The sequence below is a fragment of the Eleutherodactylus coqui genome, chromosome 6 (assembly GCF_035609145.1).
Source record: "Eleutherodactylus coqui strain aEleCoq1 chromosome 6, aEleCoq1.hap1, whole genome shotgun sequence".
Classification (NCBI taxonomy): Eukaryota; Metazoa; Chordata; class Amphibia; order Anura; family Eleutherodactylidae; genus Eleutherodactylus; species Eleutherodactylus coqui.
In genome coordinates this window covers 99,749,969-99,773,694 of record NC_089842.1, presented here as the reverse complement: position 1 = coordinate 99,773,694, position 23,726 = coordinate 99,749,969, and the positions used below count along the sequence as shown (strand labels likewise).

General features: G+C 43.1%; 1 protein-coding gene across 2 annotated transcripts in view; it reads right to left on the bottom strand.

The window, feature by feature from the left end:
- Positions 1 to 8,993: 8,993 nt before the first annotated feature.
- Positions 8,994 to 23,726, bottom strand: part of KIRREL3 (kirre like nephrin family adhesion molecule 3) — a 765,513-nt gene continuing 750,780 nt past the window's right edge. For both annotated transcript variants that reach the window (XM_066607257.1, XM_066607258.1), the window contains 2 exons: positions 18,729 to 18,809; positions 8,994 to 10,555 (listed from right to left, as the gene is read on the bottom strand). In XM_066607257.1, coding sequence (XP_066463354.1) covers positions 10,112 to 10,555; positions 18,729 to 18,809 — 525 coding nt within the window. In that variant the 3' untranslated portion in view covers positions 8,994 to 10,111. The remainder of the gene's footprint in view (positions 10,556 to 18,728; positions 18,810 to 23,726) is intronic.

Below are 23,726 nucleotides of genomic sequence, written 5' to 3'. Positions count from 1 at the left end.
TGACTGAACTCAACAAATTTGTAAGTGTGATGGACTCAAGTTAAGGCTTTATTCCCACGAGTGTATATCGGCCATCGTTTTCACGGCAGCCGATATACGATACGATCTGAGGAGTAAAAACTTGTAAACGGGTGCACAAATCTAACGTTTGTGCGCCTGTTCAGATGGCATGAGACCCAACGCATATACACCAAGGCCACCATGCCGTGGCCCCTTCCCCTTCCCTCCCCCTTGCTGACTCACCTCCTCTCTCCTTCCCTCTGGCTGCTTGCAATGGGAGGGGTGGGACGGGGGTGGAACTAAGTGCCGCCCCATCCCGCCTCCTCCCATTGCTGGCTGCAGACAAGGGGCAGGGAGGGAGCATAAGCTTAGCTCCGCCCCTGCCCCTTGTCAGCCGGAGGGGAGGAGAGAAGAGAGAGGGAGTTTAGCAGTAATGCTGCTAAACTCCCTCCCACCTCCCTTTTCCAACCGCTGTCAAAGATTTTTCCAGGACTCTTTTGGGCCCGACGTAAAAACGCCCGGCGCTATATTGGCCGACCGAGTGCTTTTACGTCTCTGGAATATGGACATGTGATCTGATGCATTGGAATCCAATGCATCAGATCACAGCGTATATCAACCGACCGTGAAAACGGCGGGCCAATATACGCTCATGGGAAAGAGGCCCTATAGTGAATAACTTTATGGTCTCAAGTTCTATAGTGAATAATCTCACAATATGGTGTGAATGGATAATGTTGCCATACTGTACACACATACTGTAACTATACAGTAGACAATGTTCTTCTATAACCGCCAAGAGTTCCCTGTGATGCAACCTAAATATGTCTATCAATAATGCCATCATAGCCGGTCCTACACAAAGTGGCGATGGATTGTAGCAGTCTGATTTATGAAGATCTGTTCTAGCAAAGAGCAAAATGTTTTCACTGCTATTTTGTTTCAGCTATTTACATCCCATGTAATTGTCTATTTCTTTATGGGGTCTTAGCCCTAAGTGGCCATAGGTAAATAGTAACATTTTGACTGCAGCCACAGGTAGGGCCCTTTCAAACAGGCCGATCATCGTTCAGATTCTCGACAAACAATGATCATTCAGCATAAATGAAAGGCGAATAATAATTCATTAGTCTATCAGTTTATACATACAGAAAAACTGAATGATGATCGCTCCGTGTAAACAGGCAGTCATCCATCTGTTTTTGATGCACAAGACCTTCCTTTATATTTTCTATTCCTCTTGAATCCCTTTCTGGCCGACGCTGAAGTCCTGCATGAAAAATTGCAGTTTTTCCAAATAATGGTGTATGTGATACCACCCTGAAAGCATCCAGCAGAGACTGAACAGTGAAGTGAGGAGAGGGGTTAACTTCATAGGACCCCCGCGGTGTGTTCTCCTGCTGCTAACCACTGAGTGGTGTGCAGAGTATTGTGTAATATAATGTAATACATCTTATAGTACAACCCTGATCTGAGGCGTGACGTGGGGTGTAGAGATCCCCTGCCTCTCATTAGACTGCATGGTAAACCCGGCCAACTCCTTGTACTGCTCCTCTTAAGGTAAAAATGCACGCAAAACCTTGATATTGGGTCAATGGGGTAGGGCACAGCTTTATTTAACATGTTTTAACCATAATAATAATATATTCCATGCCTCAACTGTAGAGAATAACCAACGATACTGTAACAGTCCATAAAAAAAGTCTGAAATGCCCCGCTTCGACAGCGGGATTAAAGACATCAGTTCTTAACCTCCGCCTCCTGAAGCAACTCTTAAGCTGTGACGACTCAGTATAATGAGACAAACAAAAACATTAAGGGTACTTTCTCATCTGCGCTTGGGGTTCCGCTTTCCTAATCCATTCGAGGAGGAATCCCTACAGCCTGAACGGTTCTGTCTCTGGACAGTACCAAACGGTGCCAAGCGGACCCCATTGACCATAATGGGGTCCATCAGCTTTCCACCCAGTTGCGTGGATTTTGGACAGAAGAAAAAGCTCTGCAGGCGGGTATTTTCAGCTGGATCTGCGACGGAACCTCCAACCAGAAGTTCCGATGTGAAACCACCATTGCAGCGAAAAAAGAACCAAACTTCAGGGCAAGGTTGGCGGGTAACTCCTCCTGGGCCCTGAAGTTAACCTGCGCTCCCCATTATTCAAGTTTTAACCCCTGCTAGGAACACCCCTTCTCACATGCTTCTTTTAGCCAGCGTTGTAGCCCTCAGCAGCCTTGAAGGCACGGTATGTCCCTGTAGTCAATGACCGCTGAATTCTGCACTTTGCGGGCTTGTTTTGTAGCACCGCAGTGTATGCGCTCTGGACAAACCCCTGAGGACATCACATCAGTGGGGGAAGCTAATGACACAATAATCTAGATAAGAATTAATTAGAACCTTGACTGCAGCTCAGCTCTTTACTCTTCAATAACAAACAATGCAATAACGGATGAGGCAAAGGAGCGGGCAAGAATCTGACAACTTAGAATTGTAATTAAAGGAGTTATCCAGCCTTTAAAGATGCATGACCTGCCCTCCGGCAGAGAAGGGGCAGCAGGACCAGTCAGTGCAGCTGTCAGTAGAGTGTGTGTGTGTGTGTGTGTGTGTGGGGGGGGGGGGAGATACCGCTATACAGGAGGGAAGAGGGATTTATGGGAACGGCTCAGTGTGCAATACTGTGATACGGAGTTACTTACCTCTCTGATAAAGTTTAACATTACAGTCCAGACATTTCGAAGTTTCCTCAGGCTGCTGCATTCCTATGATTTTCCATTTTGTAGGGTAAATTGCAGCAGGATCGTTTTCATGCATATTTTCCTTATTTATAATGTTTTTACTGTTTGGATCAATTCCCCCATGCCGTGGCTTGTTCCATTTTTCTGCATGTCAATTGAAGTTTACTTGTTCGACATTGATCTGATACCCCGTGAGGAGGTCGCATTATTGCCATACGCTAAATGCTCTTTGCTCAGATGTTCTGTTCTCAGCGTTCCTGACTCCATGTTTAAAGAAGCACTCCGTTTTTTTCTTCTTTGAGAAATCCATCACAATGTCAGTTACCTCTGCTGTCAAGAATTCAGCGCTATAGCTCGTCCCCTTCAGGCTGAGTATTTTGCACTTTTTGTTCACCGCCAGATCACATGAGCAGCACTCTGACAACCCTCTGCGTTAATGGGGCAGATTTATGACAACTGCCAAAAAAAAAAACTACTTGCCTTGTCTATAGCAATCAATCACAGTTTAGCTTTAATTTTGAAGAGCAGAATGCAAAATGAAAAATGCTCTGTGATTGGTTGTTATGGGTGAGAAAGACCGTTTTTATTTTTGGCAGTTGTCATAAAGTTGCTACCTTAACTGCAGGACGTAGAAGGTTGTCAGAGTGCTGCTCATGTGATCTGGCAGGGAAACAAAAAGTGCAGAATACACAGCCTGGAGGGAGCGAGCTACAGAACTAGATTCTTTACAACAAAGATTACTGATACTGTGGTGGATTGCCCCAAAATTAAAATAAAAACAAGTGCTTATGTAAAGCAACCTGGACAAAGATGGCCTCACCGCTTCTCTGACTACCTGATGCACACTGTACATTAGTATGCATCATTAGTCTTAAGATCCATTAACACGGAGTGATGATCGCTCAAAAGCTATCGTTTGAGCGATAATCGTAACATCTTAACGCGCAGCCATTGTGCACTTTTCGAGCACTGCTAGTTGATCGTTAAATTCAAGCCAACCTAAAAATCATTGTATGATCTTATCAGGATCGCACGCTGACTTCTCCGCGGGTAGTGCTGATAGTATTGTTTCAGCTTTTTAACCCATCGGAGAACAAAGGAGCTGAATGGAGATAAGAGCCCTCCAGCTATAGTCAACACTTGCTACATTACCTGTACTCGGAGTAATCCCTGTGTGTTATTTGTAGCATTACATAGGACTGAGGTAACATTTCTGGTCACCCCTGAAGGTTCCGTAAGTTGAGGAGGGAGTTTTAAAGACTCTTCTATGATTATCAGCTCCCACAGTAAAGGTATTTTTTAGTGTATATGTGTATACCAGTGGGGTACCTACCATACAGACCACTGCTTTTCGGCCAGCACTTTATCTCTCTGGATGCTTCCCTTCTCATGGTCATAGTTGAATAATGACATTCTGATTTCCTGCAGTCTCCACTAGGGGGAGCTATCTGCACTCAGATGTCTACAATGAATTCAATACTAGCTGTATAAATAAATATGGAGTGAGCACCTCCTAGTGATGGAAATGTTAAACGCATAAGGTTTGCTATTCCCAGTCTGGATATAAATACTTAAGCTGCTGCCATTATTTAGTCGTCATTATTTGAATTTTGCTCCTGTGTCCCATTATGTGCATAAAGGAAAAGGTGTAGAACAGAAATGTAGGAATCCTCTTATCATTTTACATGATGTAGCTTTTTCTAAATCTCTCCAGAACGTAGCAATCACATGACTGTATAGTGTAACTGTGTAGCGAAATAAAAATCGCAAGCGGGTGAAGTCTGACAACTATCTGATGATTTGGGAAAATAGTTGTCATGGAAATCCCAGCGATGACTAGCTACAACATGGAAACCATACTGTAGTAGGGAATATTGAGCTTTTACAGTGTTCTGACTGAGGCGAATGAATTCAGCGTGCAGAATAGGTCAGTGATGATTTGATAATGGAGTAGTAGTAGTAGAGGACGCGTAATCGGGGGATGGGGAGGAATCTTCTATTTTTGCCGGCTCTCCAGTCCAGGCCATTTATCTCCCAGACAGCATTGAGATGAGTCCGGACGGAGCGCACTATAACCAGAGGCAAAATGTTAACGAGGCGGAGAATGAAACTGTGGGGACAAGTGACCATTAAGTCTCATGGTGAGAGAACGCCTTCATCGTGAATGTCTGGAACATTCCTTACCCTGAGGTTATCGGCTCCCAATTTTCATTCTGCTAATGCAAGATTACACTACTTTATGGACAGAAAAGGTAAATAGATGCTGGACTACCGGATTCCCATATTAAGGGAATTTACATGAATTTCTAATATGACTAGGAGGATGACAGCGAGGATCCAGCTCCAAAGCCGCTATAGTATACTGTATTAATACATTGCACTTTGTGTAATTCTGCATTATTGCAATCACTGCATGTTGCACTTGGGCAGAGCGGCTCATCAGCAGGCTGCTTCTCAGTCACTTCACTAAGGATTCAAGCAACAGTATGGAGCAAATGCTCATCATGCAATTCCATAACATACCAATGTAGTTTTACTAAATGTGTTTAATTAGCCTTAGGAGAGAAAGTGAATTCTACCACGCAGATTAGAGATAGAAAGTGGAAACGCTTGCTCAAGAGCAGGAACACAAAATAGTGCCGCTTGACACTGAAGTGTTCCTGCTACCATTCAGTAAAGTTGGTGCTCACACAGTAAGATGTGGATCCATTACACTGCAAGCCGTTGACATGTCTTCCTGGCAACTGCTCTGCCTTCCTTCATCATACCGGTGGCATCTAGTGGCTTTCTTCCTCCATTCTTTTTAGTGGAAGACCCTGAGGCCCTTCTATACACACCTGGTGTGACGCATTTAAAGAGACTCCATCACCATCTTTTTGGACCTCTCACTAAGGGCTGCACAAGGTAGTGCCAGTCACACTGATTGCAGTGATATGTCTGCTGTGTGGATCTGTGCAGTAGTTTTGGAGAAACTTGCATGTTATCTGGAGCAACACATTCATAGAGGAACACTTAGGCTGGGTTCACACGGGGCGGATTTGCCGCGGAAATTCCGTGCGGAATTTCGCAGCGGCAAATCCGCATGCGGCCGCTAATCCCGGGATTAGCCAGCCATGTGGACAAGATTTCTCAGAAATCTCGTCCACACGGGACGGCAAATCCGCTGCGGCTAAGCCGGCAGAAGCCGCTGCTGCAGCGCGTATTTGCCGACCACAGCAGGTCCATTTTTTTTCCCCGCTGCGGCCGCACTCTCCTCTATGGGAGTGCCGGCCGCAGTGGAAGAGCGAGCAGCCAGGCCGCTTCAAAACTGCCGCGGGTTTTGAAGCAGCGGTTCTTCCGCCGGAAATCTCACGGTTTTTCACTGCGACCAAACCGCGAGATTTCCGCCGATAATCTGCCCAGTGAGAACCCAGCCTTAAAGTAGTCCATGATATTTATGAGCTGCAGACTAATACACCCACACCACACTCCAGCCAATGATTGGCTTCTCTCCGCCTATTATTGTGCATAAAGAGAGAGATGCTACTCATTGGCTGGAGGGCGGGCTGCAGCTCATGAATATGTAGGACTAGTTCTGTGTCCGCCTGCTACTAATAAAACTCAAGTTTTACCAAAACTACTGCCTCCTCCCACTGATTAACATCTGATTGGTCGCTTTTGATAACATCACAGTTTTTTCTATATGAAATAAATGACTAATATCCCATATAACGGTCATAATACACAGTATAGCCTACATTCATATAGGAAATCATATGGATCTGTTATATCCAATTTACTTTTAATAAATCCAGTACCAGCAAAATACATCGACGTTACCACAAAAAAGACAAAAGGGATAAAATAAAGCCCCATACAGTGATTTTTTTTTTCTCTTGGTGTCAAATATTGAGCGCAGCAGAGACCACGTAAACGGTGTGAGACGCTAGCAGTAAGTAATTTTTTAGCTATGGAGTAGTCAGTATGACTTGTATCCCACTAATTTAGCAGTTTCCTGCTTTGCAGACTATATCTCTGATTTTCCGTTTTCCCTGAGCTGAAGGGTAGAGAATAGCTGACATAGTATCACATATACACTGCCCACAGAAAGTAGAGGAGATTCTGCTCACCTGTCACTGTCATAAACAGAAAAGCAGCAGCATTATAGAGAAGTACTGAGCAGTGTAGATGTGAATCCAAAAGCTGTGAAAGAGTAAAACACTATTAGCTGCAGCACTGTCTCTGTGAGTGTCTCTCAGCATGTAATCTGATTTGTCAGTGAGCTGTGAGTTCATCTCCTCCGACAAGATGTATTTAGCAGTTTTCCAGAGCGAGTACACAGTTTAATAAAGAGTGAGGAAAAGGAAAGGTAGAAAGTTCAGTTACCATTAAAACACTGTGAGTTTCTATATGCATTTACGGTATATATGGTTTGTTTAGGATTTTTGTGCTAGCGGTACATAGCAGGTTGTTCATATATAAAAGAGCAATCTAGCTCGTGGTGTATCATTTTTTAGGGCTGGATATTAGTATTACATGGCACAATATTTGTGTAACAGGCACATCAACTCAAAAATGTTACTTCTTTGGTTTTTAAAAGGGAATCTGTCACCACCAAACAGCAACAAGTAACGCTGCTGTTCTCTGAGCTGAAGGGAAGGCAGGGAATGTATCTTTTCATATTTATCTGCTCCCTCGTTCCCGTTGTATCTGCTGGTGAAGTGTGCATGCGGTCTGAACATCGTGAACTAAGTCTCTGGTGGTGTTTGGTGACAGGGTCCTTTAAATGTTTATACGGGCCTTTTCTTTTCAGCAGTACTTTTCGAAACCACCTGACATTGAAAGAATTTTGAGAACATTTTGCAACATGGTAATGAATTGATAGAAAGTGTTGGGTCTGGATAAATTCATTATGAAAAGTTTTTTATAAACCCATCATAGGCGCACATGAAACAGAAGAAAAAAATGTCACACTATGACACCTTCCATGGGAACCTTCCGGTTGTACGTCGAATACATTTATACCACAAACAGTATAAACGTGTGCCCGTCACATTCACTGTAGGGACGTATGCATGGTTTTCACACACTGCAGTGTTTCAGACTTCCATTTTTTGACTTGGATTTGCTGAGTGGTCACTGTGATTTCTTAAGAGAACCATGGAGGAAAACAAAGTGTCTAATATTTAAGAAGGTTACATACAAGTGAGTCTTGTAGACGTTTCTATAACTGTCTGATAATCCTGCACCTATTACGGTCTCTTTGAAGCCAAAGTAAAGGCATTTTCCTGTATATACAATATATAAGAAGGTGAAGATGAGTATGTATGAAGGGGCACATGCCTGAACGAAGTGATGGAACCAGGAACACAGATGAGACAACACTTATGTTTTTGGGTTTATCTTAAGCTGTGTAACTGTTGACTTGGGATCAGTGACACTGTTGATAGGGGTCAATCAATATTTTTAATAACCTAACATAAGAAAGATAAGGAAACATTGTAATAAATGTGACATTAGTTATTTGGTTATATAATGTTATGTATTATGGAAATGAAAAATATGTAAAACATTCCGGAAGTTGCTAGTAGAATTTGGATATAGAATCATATGTAAAAAGGTATATTCAAGAGTCTATTTGAATATTGATTTTAGAATACTAAATGTATGATTAATTAGATTTTATTCAGCTATCTTACTGAATCCCAACTTTGTACTGACTCCCAAGTAGGTGGCTGAACCAGTTTTGTCTATGTGTAAACTGGAGACAATGCCCCCCTCTTTTGATGTGCAAATTGTTGATGGACCTTGAAGATTACATTTCTTGTCAAACAAGAAATGTAATTAACAAGGTACTTAGACAGCCAGGAGTCAACCTTTATTATCACATGTAACTGTTTTATGTACACTTCAAACAGTTTTGTTGATACCTTTTGTTTAGAAAGCTTTTTGATTTACAGTCATGTTGTAACCTGTTGGAATGAGGGTTTGGTCACCAAAAGTACTTTGTAACTAGGCATCAGGTAACATTTGGAAACGCCTTCTTTTCATCTTGCATAAAAACTAGCAATCTTCGAAAATAAACTAGAATTCATTCTGATCACTAGACGGTCTGTGTAGTGGTTTATTATGGTTCTCTATGAGTACTCAATATAATATTTCCTCTTAATTTGGATACAGGCAACATTCGCATTTGGGTCTGCGTTCCAGACCCCCCACACTGTTGAACACCGCTACAGCGGCAATAAATACATCCCAGACTCTGCGTGACAATAGCTGCTCACTGTCCTGTGCTCGGACATGGATTTATTAAAACATATGTATATATAGATATCCAACAAACATGGCCAACCCCACTATAACAAACACACTGCCTATTTTATTGAAGGATAACACATTAACGTTCTTTCATCTTTCCACATTTTGTGCCCTGGTCACCATGAAATGATTTTATCCAGTGATCAGGTGACCAGGCCCATGGTCAGCACCCATTGCGGTACCCATCAACACCCTCAGATCAGTTCATATGAGTAGAAACTATGTATGAACAGTATAAAATAATCATATAAATTATAGGCGCGTGATGTCTCCCACGTGAAGAGTCCTTGAAAGATGGGGAGAAAAGACACAATGGGAACTGATGACTCCAGTCCTCACAGTCCCTGAAACTAGAGATTTTTTTTCTTTTTTTTCTATTTTTTTTAAATAAAACATGATAAAAGTATAGAAGATAAAACAAAAAAATCTGCTCCATTGTTTCCTACAGCCACATCCCCTACCGGTGGGGAATCATACTATGTTGTACTGGGGGTTATTGGGTGGGGTGGGGGAGGGGCACCATTTTTGAGGTTTAATCATCTAAAAAATGTATATTTTTTAATATATATACTGGTCAACACATAGAATAGATTGGGACCTCCCTTCATTGCGTATAGGCCAGCTTACTGCTACATGAACTGCTGGAGTCCCCCTCTTGGGTCCCTGTGCTGCAGTTCCTCTCCTACCCTGCCATTATCTGCATTCCTCATCAGCATTGTGCTTACTAATGGCTAGATTCCTGCTTCACATTGCACAGTGGCTCCACATATGACAGGGAGCTTAACTTTTTTTAATGTCTTTGTTGTTTTTCCAGGGATAGTCTATAAAATGGGTAACTCCCTCCCACCTAAGGAATAGAAGCATGGCTTGTTATACTCCATAGAACAAAGTGCTTTGTACAGTATGGAGATCCTCCTCTCCTCGTTTTTTTTTTTTTTTCTCATATAAATATAAAACTAGATAAATATCTTGAGAGGCTCCACAAGACCCTTAGATTCTGGCTTCAGAATGTCCGAAGTCCTTGTCATAAGCCTTAATGTCCTCCTCCTTGCCACCCACAGTGCATTCTGCTTAAGGCCCATGGTCACACATGTGTCTGCATTCTCCTCTGAAGTGGCCGGCTAGGATCCGAATTTTGAGAGGACGACTGGGAGTAGTGGGACGAGGAAGCTGACGCTTTGCTGGATTTATCAAACTGAACATAGCCATCTTGCTTCCCGCTGCTGCTGACGCTGCTGTCACACTGAGTGTCCAGGAAAGAGCTGCTGTCGCTCATTGAGCCCCTTTGGAACTCGCGTTCACAAAGCTCGATGGAGCTGCTACCCATGCCAAGGACAAAGCGCTGGCTGTAGTCGTACAGGCGGTTTTGGCCACTTAACGTGCTGTAGATGTTGGTGAAGGACATGCCTGTAGGGACCCGCTGCTTATTTGCTGGTCGTATATCTGGCGGGCAGTTGGATAGAGCGATGGTTGGGGTTGAGTGGTGATCTTTGAAGGTGTTCACACTGTAGTAGCCATTGGTGGGGTCCTAGGAAGGAAGAGAGTCATTATTTCAGGACTATCATTGAGTTACTTAGAGGCTAGTCATTCAGTGTGTTTTTACATGCTTCGGTCATATTGGGAGTTTAGCACACTTATTGAATACCTCCTTACTATTACAAAGGATCAGTCACCAGATTTCAAGGGGGTGTCTGGTTACAAACGGACTTTTTAAAATTAGATCCAAATGAGTGAAAACAATAAAACAATGGGTACTTACCTGTCCTCCGTTCCAGCAGTGCAGACCCACGATCCTCTTGGTCTGTGTTAACAGCGGAACTGAGGTGACCGCTGCCTGCCAATCAGAGGTCACAGTGTCTCCGCCTGTTCTCCTGGCGTCAGTGCTCACACTCTGATCACCATGATGCTAGGAGTTTGGAATGGTGATGCTATGGTCTCTTACTAGCAAGCAGCAGTCACCCAACTCCCACTGTCAGCAGAGACCGGAAGAATCGTGGGGCTGTGCTGGATCGCGGGGACTGAGGACGGGTAAGCACTAGAGATGAGCGAGCGTACTCGGGAAAGCACTACTCGCTCGAGTAATTTGCTTTATCCGAGTATCGCTGTGCTCGTCCCTGAAGATTCGGGTGCCGGCATGAAGCGGGGAGCTGCAGGGGAGAGCGGGGAGGAACGGAGGGGAGATCTTTCTCTCCCTCTCTCCCGCCCGCTCTCCCCTGCTCCCCGCTGCGACTCACCTGTCAGCCGCAGCGGCACCCGAATCTTCAGGGACGAGCACAGCGATACTCGGATAAAGCAAATTACTCGAGCGAGTAGTGCTTTTCCGAATACGCTCGCTCATCTCTAGTAAGCACCCTTGGTTTTTTAAAAATATTTTAACTAATCTGGACCGAGTTTAAAAAGTCAGTTTGTTACTGGACCGCCCCTTTAAATAAATCTCTTAGTCCTGATGAGGCTGGTATATATGCATTTTCAAAAAAAGCAATCTCATGTGGATTTTCACTTTTCCTGCCTACATTAAAATGAGCTCTAGTTGGTCTTCTAAAATACTCGTCTTAAAATAAAGCGGAAAGCTTTTATAAAGAATTATACAGCCATTGTGACTCTGCATACACCAGCCTCATGGGGCACGGCCGAGCTATTTAATAATGTACGCAGTTTGTAATGTGAAATCATGAGATTCTCTGTAAAGTGATTTATTACATTAGTTCAACTGATTTTAGTTGTAAATTTTTGATACATTGAAGATTTTTCAGGACATTTTTACATTACTTCCAGGGGTCATTATAGCTATCACTCCCTTGTAATGAGCGGAGCACATGCGAATGAACAAAGAAAGATCCCACTGAGCAATGGCAAGCATTTTGAAAGCTGTAAGGAACGGATTCAAAAGGATCATCTACTGTATGATAATTTGTTTTATCATATAATAAAAGTGGAAATCCCTCTTATTGATCTACAAGGATAAAGTGCCAAAAATACTGTCAGCCGCATCCACCAAAGTATTCATACCTTCATTTCTCTGATGAAAATGGTTTATAGAACGATTAAGTTGCTGAGGAGTTATAGTAATTTTTTTTTAAGGGGGAAGGGGATCATTACAGACTTTTATGCCAGTTTTTTAACATACAAAAAAAAAATCACTATTCATGGTGCATCTGAATCTTGTGCAATAATTTGAGAATACTTGTTGTTTACTGCTTTTCTCACCCTTAGGGCTTCTTCACATGAGCGTAGAGTGGCCGCCATTTTCACGGCTGACCAATATACGCTACCATCTGGTGCATTGGATTTCAATGCATTAGATCACACAGGTGTATTCCCGCAGCGTAAAAATGCCCAGCCGGGCGCTTTTACGCCGGGCTGGAAAGATAGTCCTGGAACTATCTTCCTGGCCGGACTACGGCCACTGACATAGACTCCTATGGGAGCCAATGACAGCGGCCGGAGAAGAGAGGTGGGAGGGAGTTTAGCAGCGTGACTGCTAAACTCCCTCCCTCTTCTCTTCTCCACTCTCCTCCCTTACGACTGTTAGCAATGGGAGGGGGCATTGCTCTGCCCCTTCCCATTACAAACAGACAGAGGGGAGAATAGAGGAGGTGAGCCAGCGAAGGGGAGGGAAGGGGGAGACAGGTTAGCTCTGCTAAGCTATCTCCCCCGCCCGATGGCATATATAAGCCGAGCCTGTGCATCACATGGTACCGTATATCAGCCAGCCGTGATGAAGCCCTTATGAAAGTGATAAAAGTGGGTAGGATTTAGCATAGGGGTGGGGCCTCTGCAGATTACCAGATTTAGTAGAATTTAAACCAGAAATTGACATAATTTATGGCACAAGTCTATGCCCGCTCATAGCTGTAGATTTTAATTTCCAATGCATGGACAGCTAAAAATTCACCAAATCAATAAATTTGGCACATCTTACTATTGGTTTGGCACATCTTAGTTTTAGACTCCCCGTGTGTTTTCAATTCTTCAATTCATATTTGGGGGCTTATTTACTAATATTGTCTAAAAATTAGTCTTAAACTTTTATCATTCAGCAGAGCTAATTTTAAAACTGTCTAGTCTAAGTTTGAACCACCTTTTAGTTGGCTTTATGCCACAAATTGCGCCAAGATTTTGGTACGACATAGGCCACGTCCCCTTTTTACAAAGCCAGAAATCAGTTGTATTTTGAATAGTAAATCTGCCCCTTTGTGGTTCAGCTCTTCTGGAGGACTGTTGTAAGTTTTGTTCACGCAGCTAAGGGTACATTTACAACAGCATATGGGGCTTCAGCTAAGAGTCTCCATCACAGATTCCATGAAATTTGCTGAAAAAATATTGTTCAACATGTGTGGATGGTGTCCACGTGACACAACTGGCTCTACAGCTTTTTCATTTTACAGTTTATATGAAGGAATTAGATAACAGAAATGACAACGCAGATGTGAACAGAGCCTAATAGGTTTGTTAAAATGTATCAGTCTAGATAGGCTCTGCGAAGTAAAAACATCAGCAGAAATAGTGATATTTAGTTACACTGTATCACTCTACAATTCAGGCTGTTTATCTAAGGCCTGTTTGAGTGACAGTTTTGAGTGATCATCTTTGCATAAACTCTTAAGTAGTTAATTAGCTACTTAGGAGTTAAATGAAGGAGGAGCGGGTTCTCAGGGCTTTCAGCTGGTATCCCACTGAGAACTCCGTGCGAGGCGCTGATAAGAGTCATCGCTGACTTTTAACTGGCTAAAAATCAGTGATGAACAAATACTGCACGAACAGTGCTCGATGGCAGCGTGCTTAGACACAACGGTTATCGCTCAAAAGATGGCTTTTGAGCGAATTTTGAGCGATAATCGTTGTTTCTAAATGGGCCTTAACAGAGGATGACGAAGATTCTTAAGCCTTTATTTAATTCGTGCCATACATGTCAGACAGAACTTCGGACGCGTTTCGGTCCAAACCAGGACCTTGGTCACCGTACTACTACAATAATCTCCACTTCCTTAAAAGACACGTGCAATTAAAAACAAGAGAAACAGCTGGCATTTCTGATCCATTATACATTGTGCATATATACTACATTATGCAATACCCCTGTTCTTCTAAATAAGAGAATTCAATGTAACTACCTTAATTCATAAACGCGCACAGTACGTGGATAGATAGATCGGATACAAAATAGAATATGAATAATTATATATAAATAAATCATCATTATATCATTACTATACTATTACTATATCATTAGGATCAGTTATGCATTCATGAATAAATAGAACTTCAAACGAAGCCTTCGTTTCCGATCTATTCTACATTAGAGTATGTGCATCAGTTTTATCCTTTCTATATCTTCCATGCTATTCAACGATGAAATTATTAACATGCCTATTTATTCCTTTTTAGTCATATTGTATAATTCCAAAGTGCAGTTCTATTTATTCATGAATGCATAACTGAATATTTTGTATCTGATCTATCTATCCATGTACTGTGAGTGTTTATGAATTAATGTAGTTACATTGAATTCTCTTATTTAGAAGAACAGGGGTAATGCATAATATAGTGTATATGCACAACGTATAACGGATCAGGAGAGTGAGGGTTAACTGTCAGCTGTTTCTCTTGTTTTTAATTGCACATGTCTTTTAAGGAAGTGGAGATTATTGTAGTAGTACGGTCACCAAGGTCCTGGTTTGGACCGAAACGCGTCCAAAGTTCTGTCTGACATGTATGGCACGTATTAAATAAAGGCTTAAGAATCTTCTTCACAATCACAACCAGTCTCCTTTCCTTTGGATGTTACTTCTTACTAATTACCGCTGAGGACTGGGCGATGGAGCTGCAACTGTGAAGGAGTCTTACCGTTCTTCTATTGAATGTCATGGGGAGTGTGTCGGTGAGCAATACTTTTTTCTTTTTAACAGAGGATGATCTAGTGGCTACAATTGTAACCAACCTTCAGCTGTGAAGTTTTGGGAAAGGATAGGTTGTCAGTCTTTGGATGGAAATGAGAATGTTTACATCATATGATGCCAAGTGGAGATCTAGAAATGGTGACAAACTGAAACACAAAGTTGGGAATTTACAGGTGATCCTATAGCAGTCCTTAGCGGTAGTGAGCTGAGAAAAGATGCTCCAAATATCGTAGGAGGCGCATGCATCTTAGTAAATATGATGCATCTATAGCTGTTTGTGTACCGGAAAGGTAAATCTACACCAAACAGATTTGTGATATAATTTATCCCAGTTTCTGAGGCAAATTACAGTAAAATGAGTTGGGCAGCGGGAGGTGCTTCCCTCCAAGTCACACCCACTTGTTTCACAATTTTGGAAAAGTGGCAAGTGACAATTGGGGTGCACAGCCCATAATAAATTCACCCCCAAATCTATTAGAAAGCTGCAGAATACTGAGCGCCTCGTAGGCTGTTCCCAGCATCTCTCAGCTGCCAGAAAATGATGTAAGACTAGAACCTGCGCGGGATAAAAGACAAGCGGTGACTGCAGCAGCCATTGTTCCTAATCATCAGGATCCTGAACGAAGCGAGACAAAAACCACAAAAGTCTCTAGAATCACATGTCGTCCTAAGTCCTGGGAGAGCTTTCTGCTGCAGTCACTATGGAAACCACTTTGGTTAAATATGACACTAAATCAGTTTTTGGAGGAGAAGAGATTAATTATCTCTTAAACCATGTCGCTCATCTGTATGTAAATAATAGAGGGGAGCTTTGGTGATATGATAGTGTCAGCGGTGGTGACAAAGTAAACATTTAATTCTGCAAACAAAACGGGATGTACAGAACTGAGAACCCATCCTGACCCATTATGTCTCACAGCTGAGGCTTTATCAGAATTGTATCCAACCTGGATGATTCTCTATGAGCTAAACAGCTTGATACAGTTTAACTGCACTGACACATTGTAACAAACTGTCAGGGTATGACAAACTACAGTATTAGTTTTAGCTCACAGAAACTTTGTCTAGACTGTATACAATTCTAACAATACCTCAGCTGTGAGAAGTATTGAGTTGGGATGGGTTTTCAGCATCTAGAGACAAATATTGAATGTTCCCATTCACTGAATGCAAACAGAGATCTTGAAAATGGTGAGAAAATGAATAAAGTGGGACTGATTTTAGTATTAAATATGTGTCATAAAACGGTCTTCCATGCTTTGCACCACATTTAAGATGTGATATAGACACCTTTTTTTATCATGTTCAACAAAAGGGGTGTGGCAGTGTGAGAAAGGGGTGAAGCCTAAATGTGACATGAGTAGAGATGAGTGAGCATACTCGCTAAGGCAAACTACTCGAGCGAGTAGTGCCTTATGCGAGTACCTGCCCGCTCGTCTCTAAAGATTTGGCTGCCGGCGAGGGTGAGAGGTGAGTTGCGGGAGTGAGCAGTGGGGAGTGGGGAGTGGGGGGGGGGGAGAGAGTGAGTGAGAGATCTCTCCTCTGTTCCTCCCTGCTCTCCCCCGCCGCTCCCCGCCCCCCGCCGGCAGCGGAATCTTTAGAGACGAGCGGGCAGGTACTCGCATAAGGCACTACTTGCTCGAGTAGTTTGCCTTAGCGAGTATGCTCGCTCATCTCTAGACATGAGCCAAACTTTTGGCACAAAAACTGGTGTAAAACCAAGACAAGTAATAGGTGGTATAAAGTTGGACTACACAGTCTAAGGAGGTGCCAGATTTATCACCCAGCAGAGACAATGTGATAAATCTGGCTCATTTTAAAGGGGTTTTCTGGGAGTAAAGTATTGATGACCTGTGCTCAGGATAGTGGCGGGGAGGGGGGGGGGGGGGGGGATAGTGGGGGAGATTGATCGTGGGTGTCCATCACCCGGGAACACTGACCATCAGCTGACTGTAGTGACAGCGGTGCACCGATAAATGTTTATTGGGAAGTGCTGACTTAGTTTGTTCAATCAGTATGGTGGTGGAGTTGTGGCCGCCCACTTACCTTCTGTCCCTCCTGTTGGACCATATAAATGGTATCCTACTTTCCTTGGTTTTATTCGTTAGCTCAGGCCCAAGAGAGATACATTCTTAGGGCCGCTTCCACACAGGCAACAGCAATATTGCTGCTACGTATGCGCTATTTTGTACCGTCAGCAATGCTTTCTTTCTTGGGAAAAATGTAGCATCGCGTTCCTGCTACCTGCAATTTTCTCGCGCGATAAAATCACACGACTTTGTAGCAAGAAAGTCAATAGGACTTTCTAATGTAGAAAAAAAAATTGCATCGCACGAAAATTGCAAGTTGGTGCGATAAACAAGGAGGCTCCATAGGCAGACATGGGCTACAAAAAAAAATCACAAATCGCGGCTGTATTTATAGAGCATGCTGAGATTTTGTAGTCTCGCAATGTAGCAGGCTCCACAACATGGCTCGTGTGGAGGAACCAATAGGAAAGTAAGGGCTCTACATATATGAGATTGGTGGGGATGTGACATCCCTACAAATCGCGTGAGAAAATGGCTCATGTCAAAGCGCCCTTGTTTGCAGAGATTTCTTTTATAGAGGGATCACCATGCAAATTTGTTCACAAGCTGTTCAAATATGAATGACACCAGACGTTTGATCAATTAGCGACACTTTTTTGGGTAAAATGAAACAAAACAACTAGTGATTTATCGCCCCGTCCGTGGCCGTGTTTACAGCGAACGACTATTTTTTGAATTTACTCTTTTGAGCAATTATTCATCCGCTAGTTGACCTGTATTGGTAAATGTCTCTCAGTCTACCATGATCTAGCTTTAGAACTTATAAAAGTGCTGGTCTGTAATACTTCTGACACAACGGTTGGCCACACCCCCTTGTCATTTATTTTCCTTCTTGCACATTAAGTGATTCTCCTGCTTAGGCCCAGTGATCTGTGCTGCTCCTCTCCCCCAACGGTGACCTCTTGTCTTTCTTACAATGTGTTATTACAGCTTCTGCTTGGAAGGATATAGGTGGCAGGACCTTTTGTCGTGATTTATTGGCGCATTTTCCTAATTGGTTGGTAAAACAGAGGGCCAGTGATCCAGAGAAGCTGGAATATAAGTACAGCACATGTTACTGTGTGGAGGTCGGCCAAAGGGCTCCGCTGTAAAACAGCCTCTATCTTATATCAAGTGGTTTGAAGCAAAATCAAGTGTCGTATTCTGCGGTCAAGGCTGAAAATGTTATCATGACGCTGGACGGCGGCAACGGATTGTTCTCCTGGTTACTCAGCGACAAGGAAACCTTTGTATCATTGTGCAGTGGTTACAATGGGAAGATGAGTGAGGAGTTATTGTGCAGCAAGTTGGCGACTTCTTCAAACACAACTGTGTCAGTACTAAGGGGGTGTTCACATCTGTGTCATCCGAGGCTGGATAAATAGGCTGTGTGCTGCGCTATTTCATCTGGGAACACTTCTGCTAGTATGCTGGTCGGACACCATTGTAGTCAACACTTCCTTTATTTTCTGTTCTGTGTGTTGGTGTGAACCCAGCCTTGGGTCTATAAGGCCTCCAACACACGCTATTTTTTATCTTTTCTGCATTTTTAAATGCTTAAACATAATAAAATCATGAACTTCAAGCGTTTTTTCAGTGTTTTTGATTCCAAATCTTTTTCTACTGCGGAATTCAACTCTTGAGTTCCTCAGGGCTCTGCACAGTACATACAGGTGTAATGCTCTGATGGTGCAGAGATCGCTGCTCTCCTGGATTATTGTTCCTGTCTTACCTTCTGAAACTCCTTTTCTTCTTCCTTTAAGACCTCGAGCTGCTTGAGAACAGAGTCCTGCTGGAAGTCTCCTCTGTCGATCTGTAGGGGAGTATAAAGATGCAGGTTACACAGAGCTCCCACCACCTACGCAGAGATAGAATGAATACAGGGAAGCATCTCCGGTCATGTCACCACCCCCATTCTACAGGTGTACCCCAGCTTTGCTCAACTACTTGACTAAATGGTAACTCCACTCCTGGGCTTTAGGGGGTCATACAACATTTGCATGCCACCACAGACCTCTGTGCCCTCCCTGCAGAGGTCAATGATGTCCTGGATGGTGAGTGTTCCTCCACTGCTGCCTACTGAACTTCTGCATGCACAGAAGTCCTAGCTATAACTAAGGGTTAACTCCTCTTTCCCCAGTAATGTCAGTAGAAAGCCATCTCGGATATGGTAATATATATATTTTGTACTGGACACCACTGGGGCCGTAGAAGTTTCACCGCATGGAAATGTTACGCATAATTGCTATTGATTCTCTAGCGCCACTCTCATTGCTATGCCTGAGGGACTAAGAGGTGATATTGGAGGAGGAGGGGGAGCACAGGCCGTGAGTGTCCTGTCCTGGGACCATAGCGTATTAATCAGTGGAGTGAATGGCAGGACAGGGAGTGTAGTGAGCGACTTCTTGCTATTGTCAGCTTTCATTGTAGCTGATCATAGTATACTTTTTTAAGTTTAGGTCCAGACGTGAAAGAATTGACACAGATTTGCTGTGTAAATACGGCACTGCAAATCCATTGCAATCTACAGTACAACACATAAGGATGGGGATTTCAATGTCACATCCACACCTAGAGCAAAAATGCTCCATGGAAATACAGGTTGTAGTCAAAAGGCCAGATCCAGCACTATCTCTGTACTGGTGTCCTACACTGAAACCACAATGGTGTACTAGAATAGGAAGGCATGGATGATGATGGTATAGTGAAGGGGCCCAAGACCATGGATTTCAATTTTGTGTTGTGGCCCCTGTAAGAGATAGAGAGTAAAACCCAGTTGCAAAGTTGAAGAGTACCATGTGAGAAGAAGAAACCTGCTTTCCGTGTCTCTCTAAGCCCTGTGGGTCCGCTGCTATGACTGAAATAAGGAAAGTATACTGGTAGTTGCCTTCTGGTATGATAGGAACAGATCATCCAGTAAATCATCCACCATCATCTGCAGGAGATTCAGGTACCGATCCGTGTTGGGAGTCCCTGGAATGAACATGGGTCCAATGATTGCCCCATGCATGTATCGTAGCAGAAGGAGGCCACTTCCAGTACTCTTTCCTTACTTCAGTCATATCAGCGGTCCCACTGGACTTAGGGGGATGCAGAAAGGTAATTTCTCCTTCTCAGATGATACTCTTCAACTTGACAATTGTGTTTTACTCTCTATCACTTACAGGGGCCACAATATAGAATTGTAATCCATATTTTGGGGCCCTCTAGGGGCGCATGCGCCATACCATCATGCAGCGCCTCCATACTTTCCTATTCTAGTACAGTATTGTTATTTCAATATCGGCCACCAGTATTGAAATGTATCGCCGGATCAGTCTTTTTGACTATAGAGTGAAATGCACAACAAGTCCACAAGTAACACATGCAGTTTTTCTGTGGATTCACCTCAGATTTGTGATGGATACATGGCAAAATCAAGACAAAGATGCATTTTCTATAAATTCTAAAGCAACATCTAGCCGCAGCCTCCTTTTGTCCTCAAAAAAAAAAAAAAAGCCCACTTAACCACCATAGAAAATGCTGAAAAAAAATCACTGCTAAACTCTGGGGGGATAGCTGTCTGGAATCCTAAAAACTAGAGCTGGGTCATCTTGTACTGGATGCTTCCCATTTGCATCCAGCGCCGAGGGTTGCGGTGCAGACTCTGCTGTATCAGGTTTATCACAGCTCTGCGAGTTAAAGATGAGAGCCGCACAAGTCTCCATTACCTGTCGCTGGACAGCGTCCAGGTCCTGTCCAACTGGCGAGTGAGTTAATTACTAGGAGTGAATCTGCTGGAAAGAGAATCACCTGACTGAGCACAAGACTGAGATAAAAGCACAATGTCTGATGCGGAGAATGGATGGCGCGGCCCTCCAGAGGCTCTGATGTACTATTAAATGATATCGCGACAGCTCATTGTCATATTGTACTACATTATCTGTATTCAGAATTACCACTGTGTGTTATCATTACGTTACATAGGACTGCAGGTAATGGAGGCTCTCATGTAGTGCTGAATGATATCACAACAGCTCAGCATGCTGTACGAGTGCTGCAACCTTATCTCATTTATGAACTCTGCGGTATAATTTACAGATGTAGCAGAGCTGAGTGTCTTATCTGTCATTTCTCATCATAACATTTATCTGTGGTGTTACATAGGACTGACTGTGTAAAGGCATCCTTACCTACCGAGTTCGCTTGTGCAGCCTCTTCATACCATTCACTTGCAAATCTTTTTCATTCACTTATGCAGTGAATGAGAACAACTGAATGATCGGTATTTAGATTGAATGATTAGTGAATGAGCCAACAATGCTTTTTCATGATTGTATGAGATCAACGATGAACAATAAGTGAACAAATTATCATTCATCGTTCGCTGCGTTTACACTGAACTATTATCATTCAAATTTAAACAGTCCAGCGATTTTTATTTGCTTTTTTATGCTAATGGTTCCGTGTAAAGGCACCCTTACATCGGCTACATTATTTGTACTGGTATCATCACCTGTGGTGCTACAGGTGGCATCACCCATCTTTTCTAGACTTCTTGAAGCAGCAAAATAACCTCCATGCCCAAGCAACTGTATAAATTGGTAGCTGCTTTATTTGAGGCTCTGGGAAAGCTGGGTGATCACAGCTGTAGGAATTCTAAAAGATGACACTCAGCTTTCCCAACAGCAGTTGACTGAAAATGGCAAAGGAATGGCTTAGAGTTAAAGGGGTTTTCTAGAGAGAATACTATTAATGATGTATCATCAGGATAGGTCATCAGTAGTTGATTGACTGAGGTCCGACGTCACTCGGCACCCGACTGATCAGTTGAGCATGCGCATACTGTTAGTGCCGCACATGCACAGAGGTCGGAGCTGAAATAGCGGAAACATCCACGCCGACCGCTGTGTAGTGGCCGGCGCTTGTAACTGCAGGCACAGTTCGCATTGATTTCAACGAGCCCTTAGCCTGCAGTTACAAGCACCGGCCACTACACCAAGGTCGGCGCAGAGACTTCTGCTGCTTCTGCTCCGACTTCTGTGTATTTGTGGTGCTGATTTCCTTGTATTTGTTGACCCTCGCCGATCAACTATTGATAACCTATCCTGAAGATAGGCCATCAATAGTAGTTTCCACAGAAAACCCCTTTTAGTGCGTAGAGATTGCTAATTGGACCCTGGGATTTGGCAGCTTCAGACTCTAGTTATTAGGAGATAGTCCCGGCAATGGTCACTTTATGCTGCAGCGCAGAGCATTCCTCTCTGATGGATGAGACATTGTGAACAGGCCGTTGTCACTTCTCAGCAATTAGGATAAAACATGTTTTGTTTTCTTCCTGATCCAGCGATTGTGTTTAATTAAAGTAACAGAGTAAATCTTAAGAAGCGGAGCAGAAAGTGGCAATCTGTATCCTGTAATCACTGCTGCAGCGGGACCTGCGGTATGGCGGGGGGATCCAATAATTACACGTCAATGTTTGGTTTTTGGTTATTGATTAGTCAATTTCCAAAGCTAAATAAAGAACAGAAGATGTGAAGCATGGCCGGGCCACAGATAGTACAGTTCCCACTTACAGAACTGATCAGGCTGATGTAGCAGAGCTGAGCTGTACTGTAGTATACAGTACATCTATCAGTGATATCCTGTAGCTATTAGCTTGGCGTTTAAGCAATAATCATTGCGTGTAAAAGGGGCTTAACATAGTATGTAAGGCCAAAAAATGGACACATGTCCATCCAGTTCAGCCTATTTTATTACCCCCAATGTTGATCCAGAGAAAGGCAAAAAGACCCAATGAGGTAGGTGCTAATTTTTGCCATTTGAGGAAAAACAAATCCTTCCGGACTCCAATCCGGCAATCGGAATAATCCCCGGATCACAGACCCTTCTGAAGTTATTAATTATTTGCTAGTCGTTTAACTTCAGCTTAACAAAGAACAATTGGCAATAATCCCTGGTTTATATCTGAACAATAGTTGCTCAATGTAAAGGTACCTTTACCTGCAGTCCCATGTAACACCACAGATAAATGACAGGTAAAACACTCAGCTCTATTACATTACAGGTTTTAGTAAATGGGAGAAGGTTGCAGCCCTTCTACAACATGCTGAGTGTTGGGATATCATGTAACACTATGTCAGAGCCTTCATTACATGCAGTCCTATGTAACACAATTATAACACATAGTGATAATGTAGTAGATGTTACCTGCAGTCCTATGTAATAACACAGATAATATACTATTACTTATAAAGCTATTGCTGCGTTATCTGTAATCAGAGTTCTGATGATGCTCTAGTGACAATTTCACTTCTGCTTTATCTGTGTAAATGTTGTGTATTCAATGAAACCTCACTATAACCAAAAATTAATATAGCATTTTAATACTATCTAAACCTGGAGGAGGGGGGCTTTCCATGATGTGGTTGTCACTGTGCCATCATTCAGCACTCTCAGCCCATCACAGAGCGTGGCGCTGGCTCATTGGTTATGCAGGTCGTGGTGCCTTGGTGCTGACAATGTCACGCTGCTCCGTTATGACAGATTGGAAAAGTGATTAAAACTATAGATCAGCTACAAATTCATCTGCAGCCTTCCTGGAAGGGGCACGCACATTGTGATGGCGAGCCTGGCAGGAGAAGGACATGTGCCAGGATTATCACACAGGGCTACAGCGCAGGAGCGACAGTTCGGCCTCCGCCACACATTAATTTCCAGTTCTCTGAAAGTTTTTGTTGAGGCAGAACTT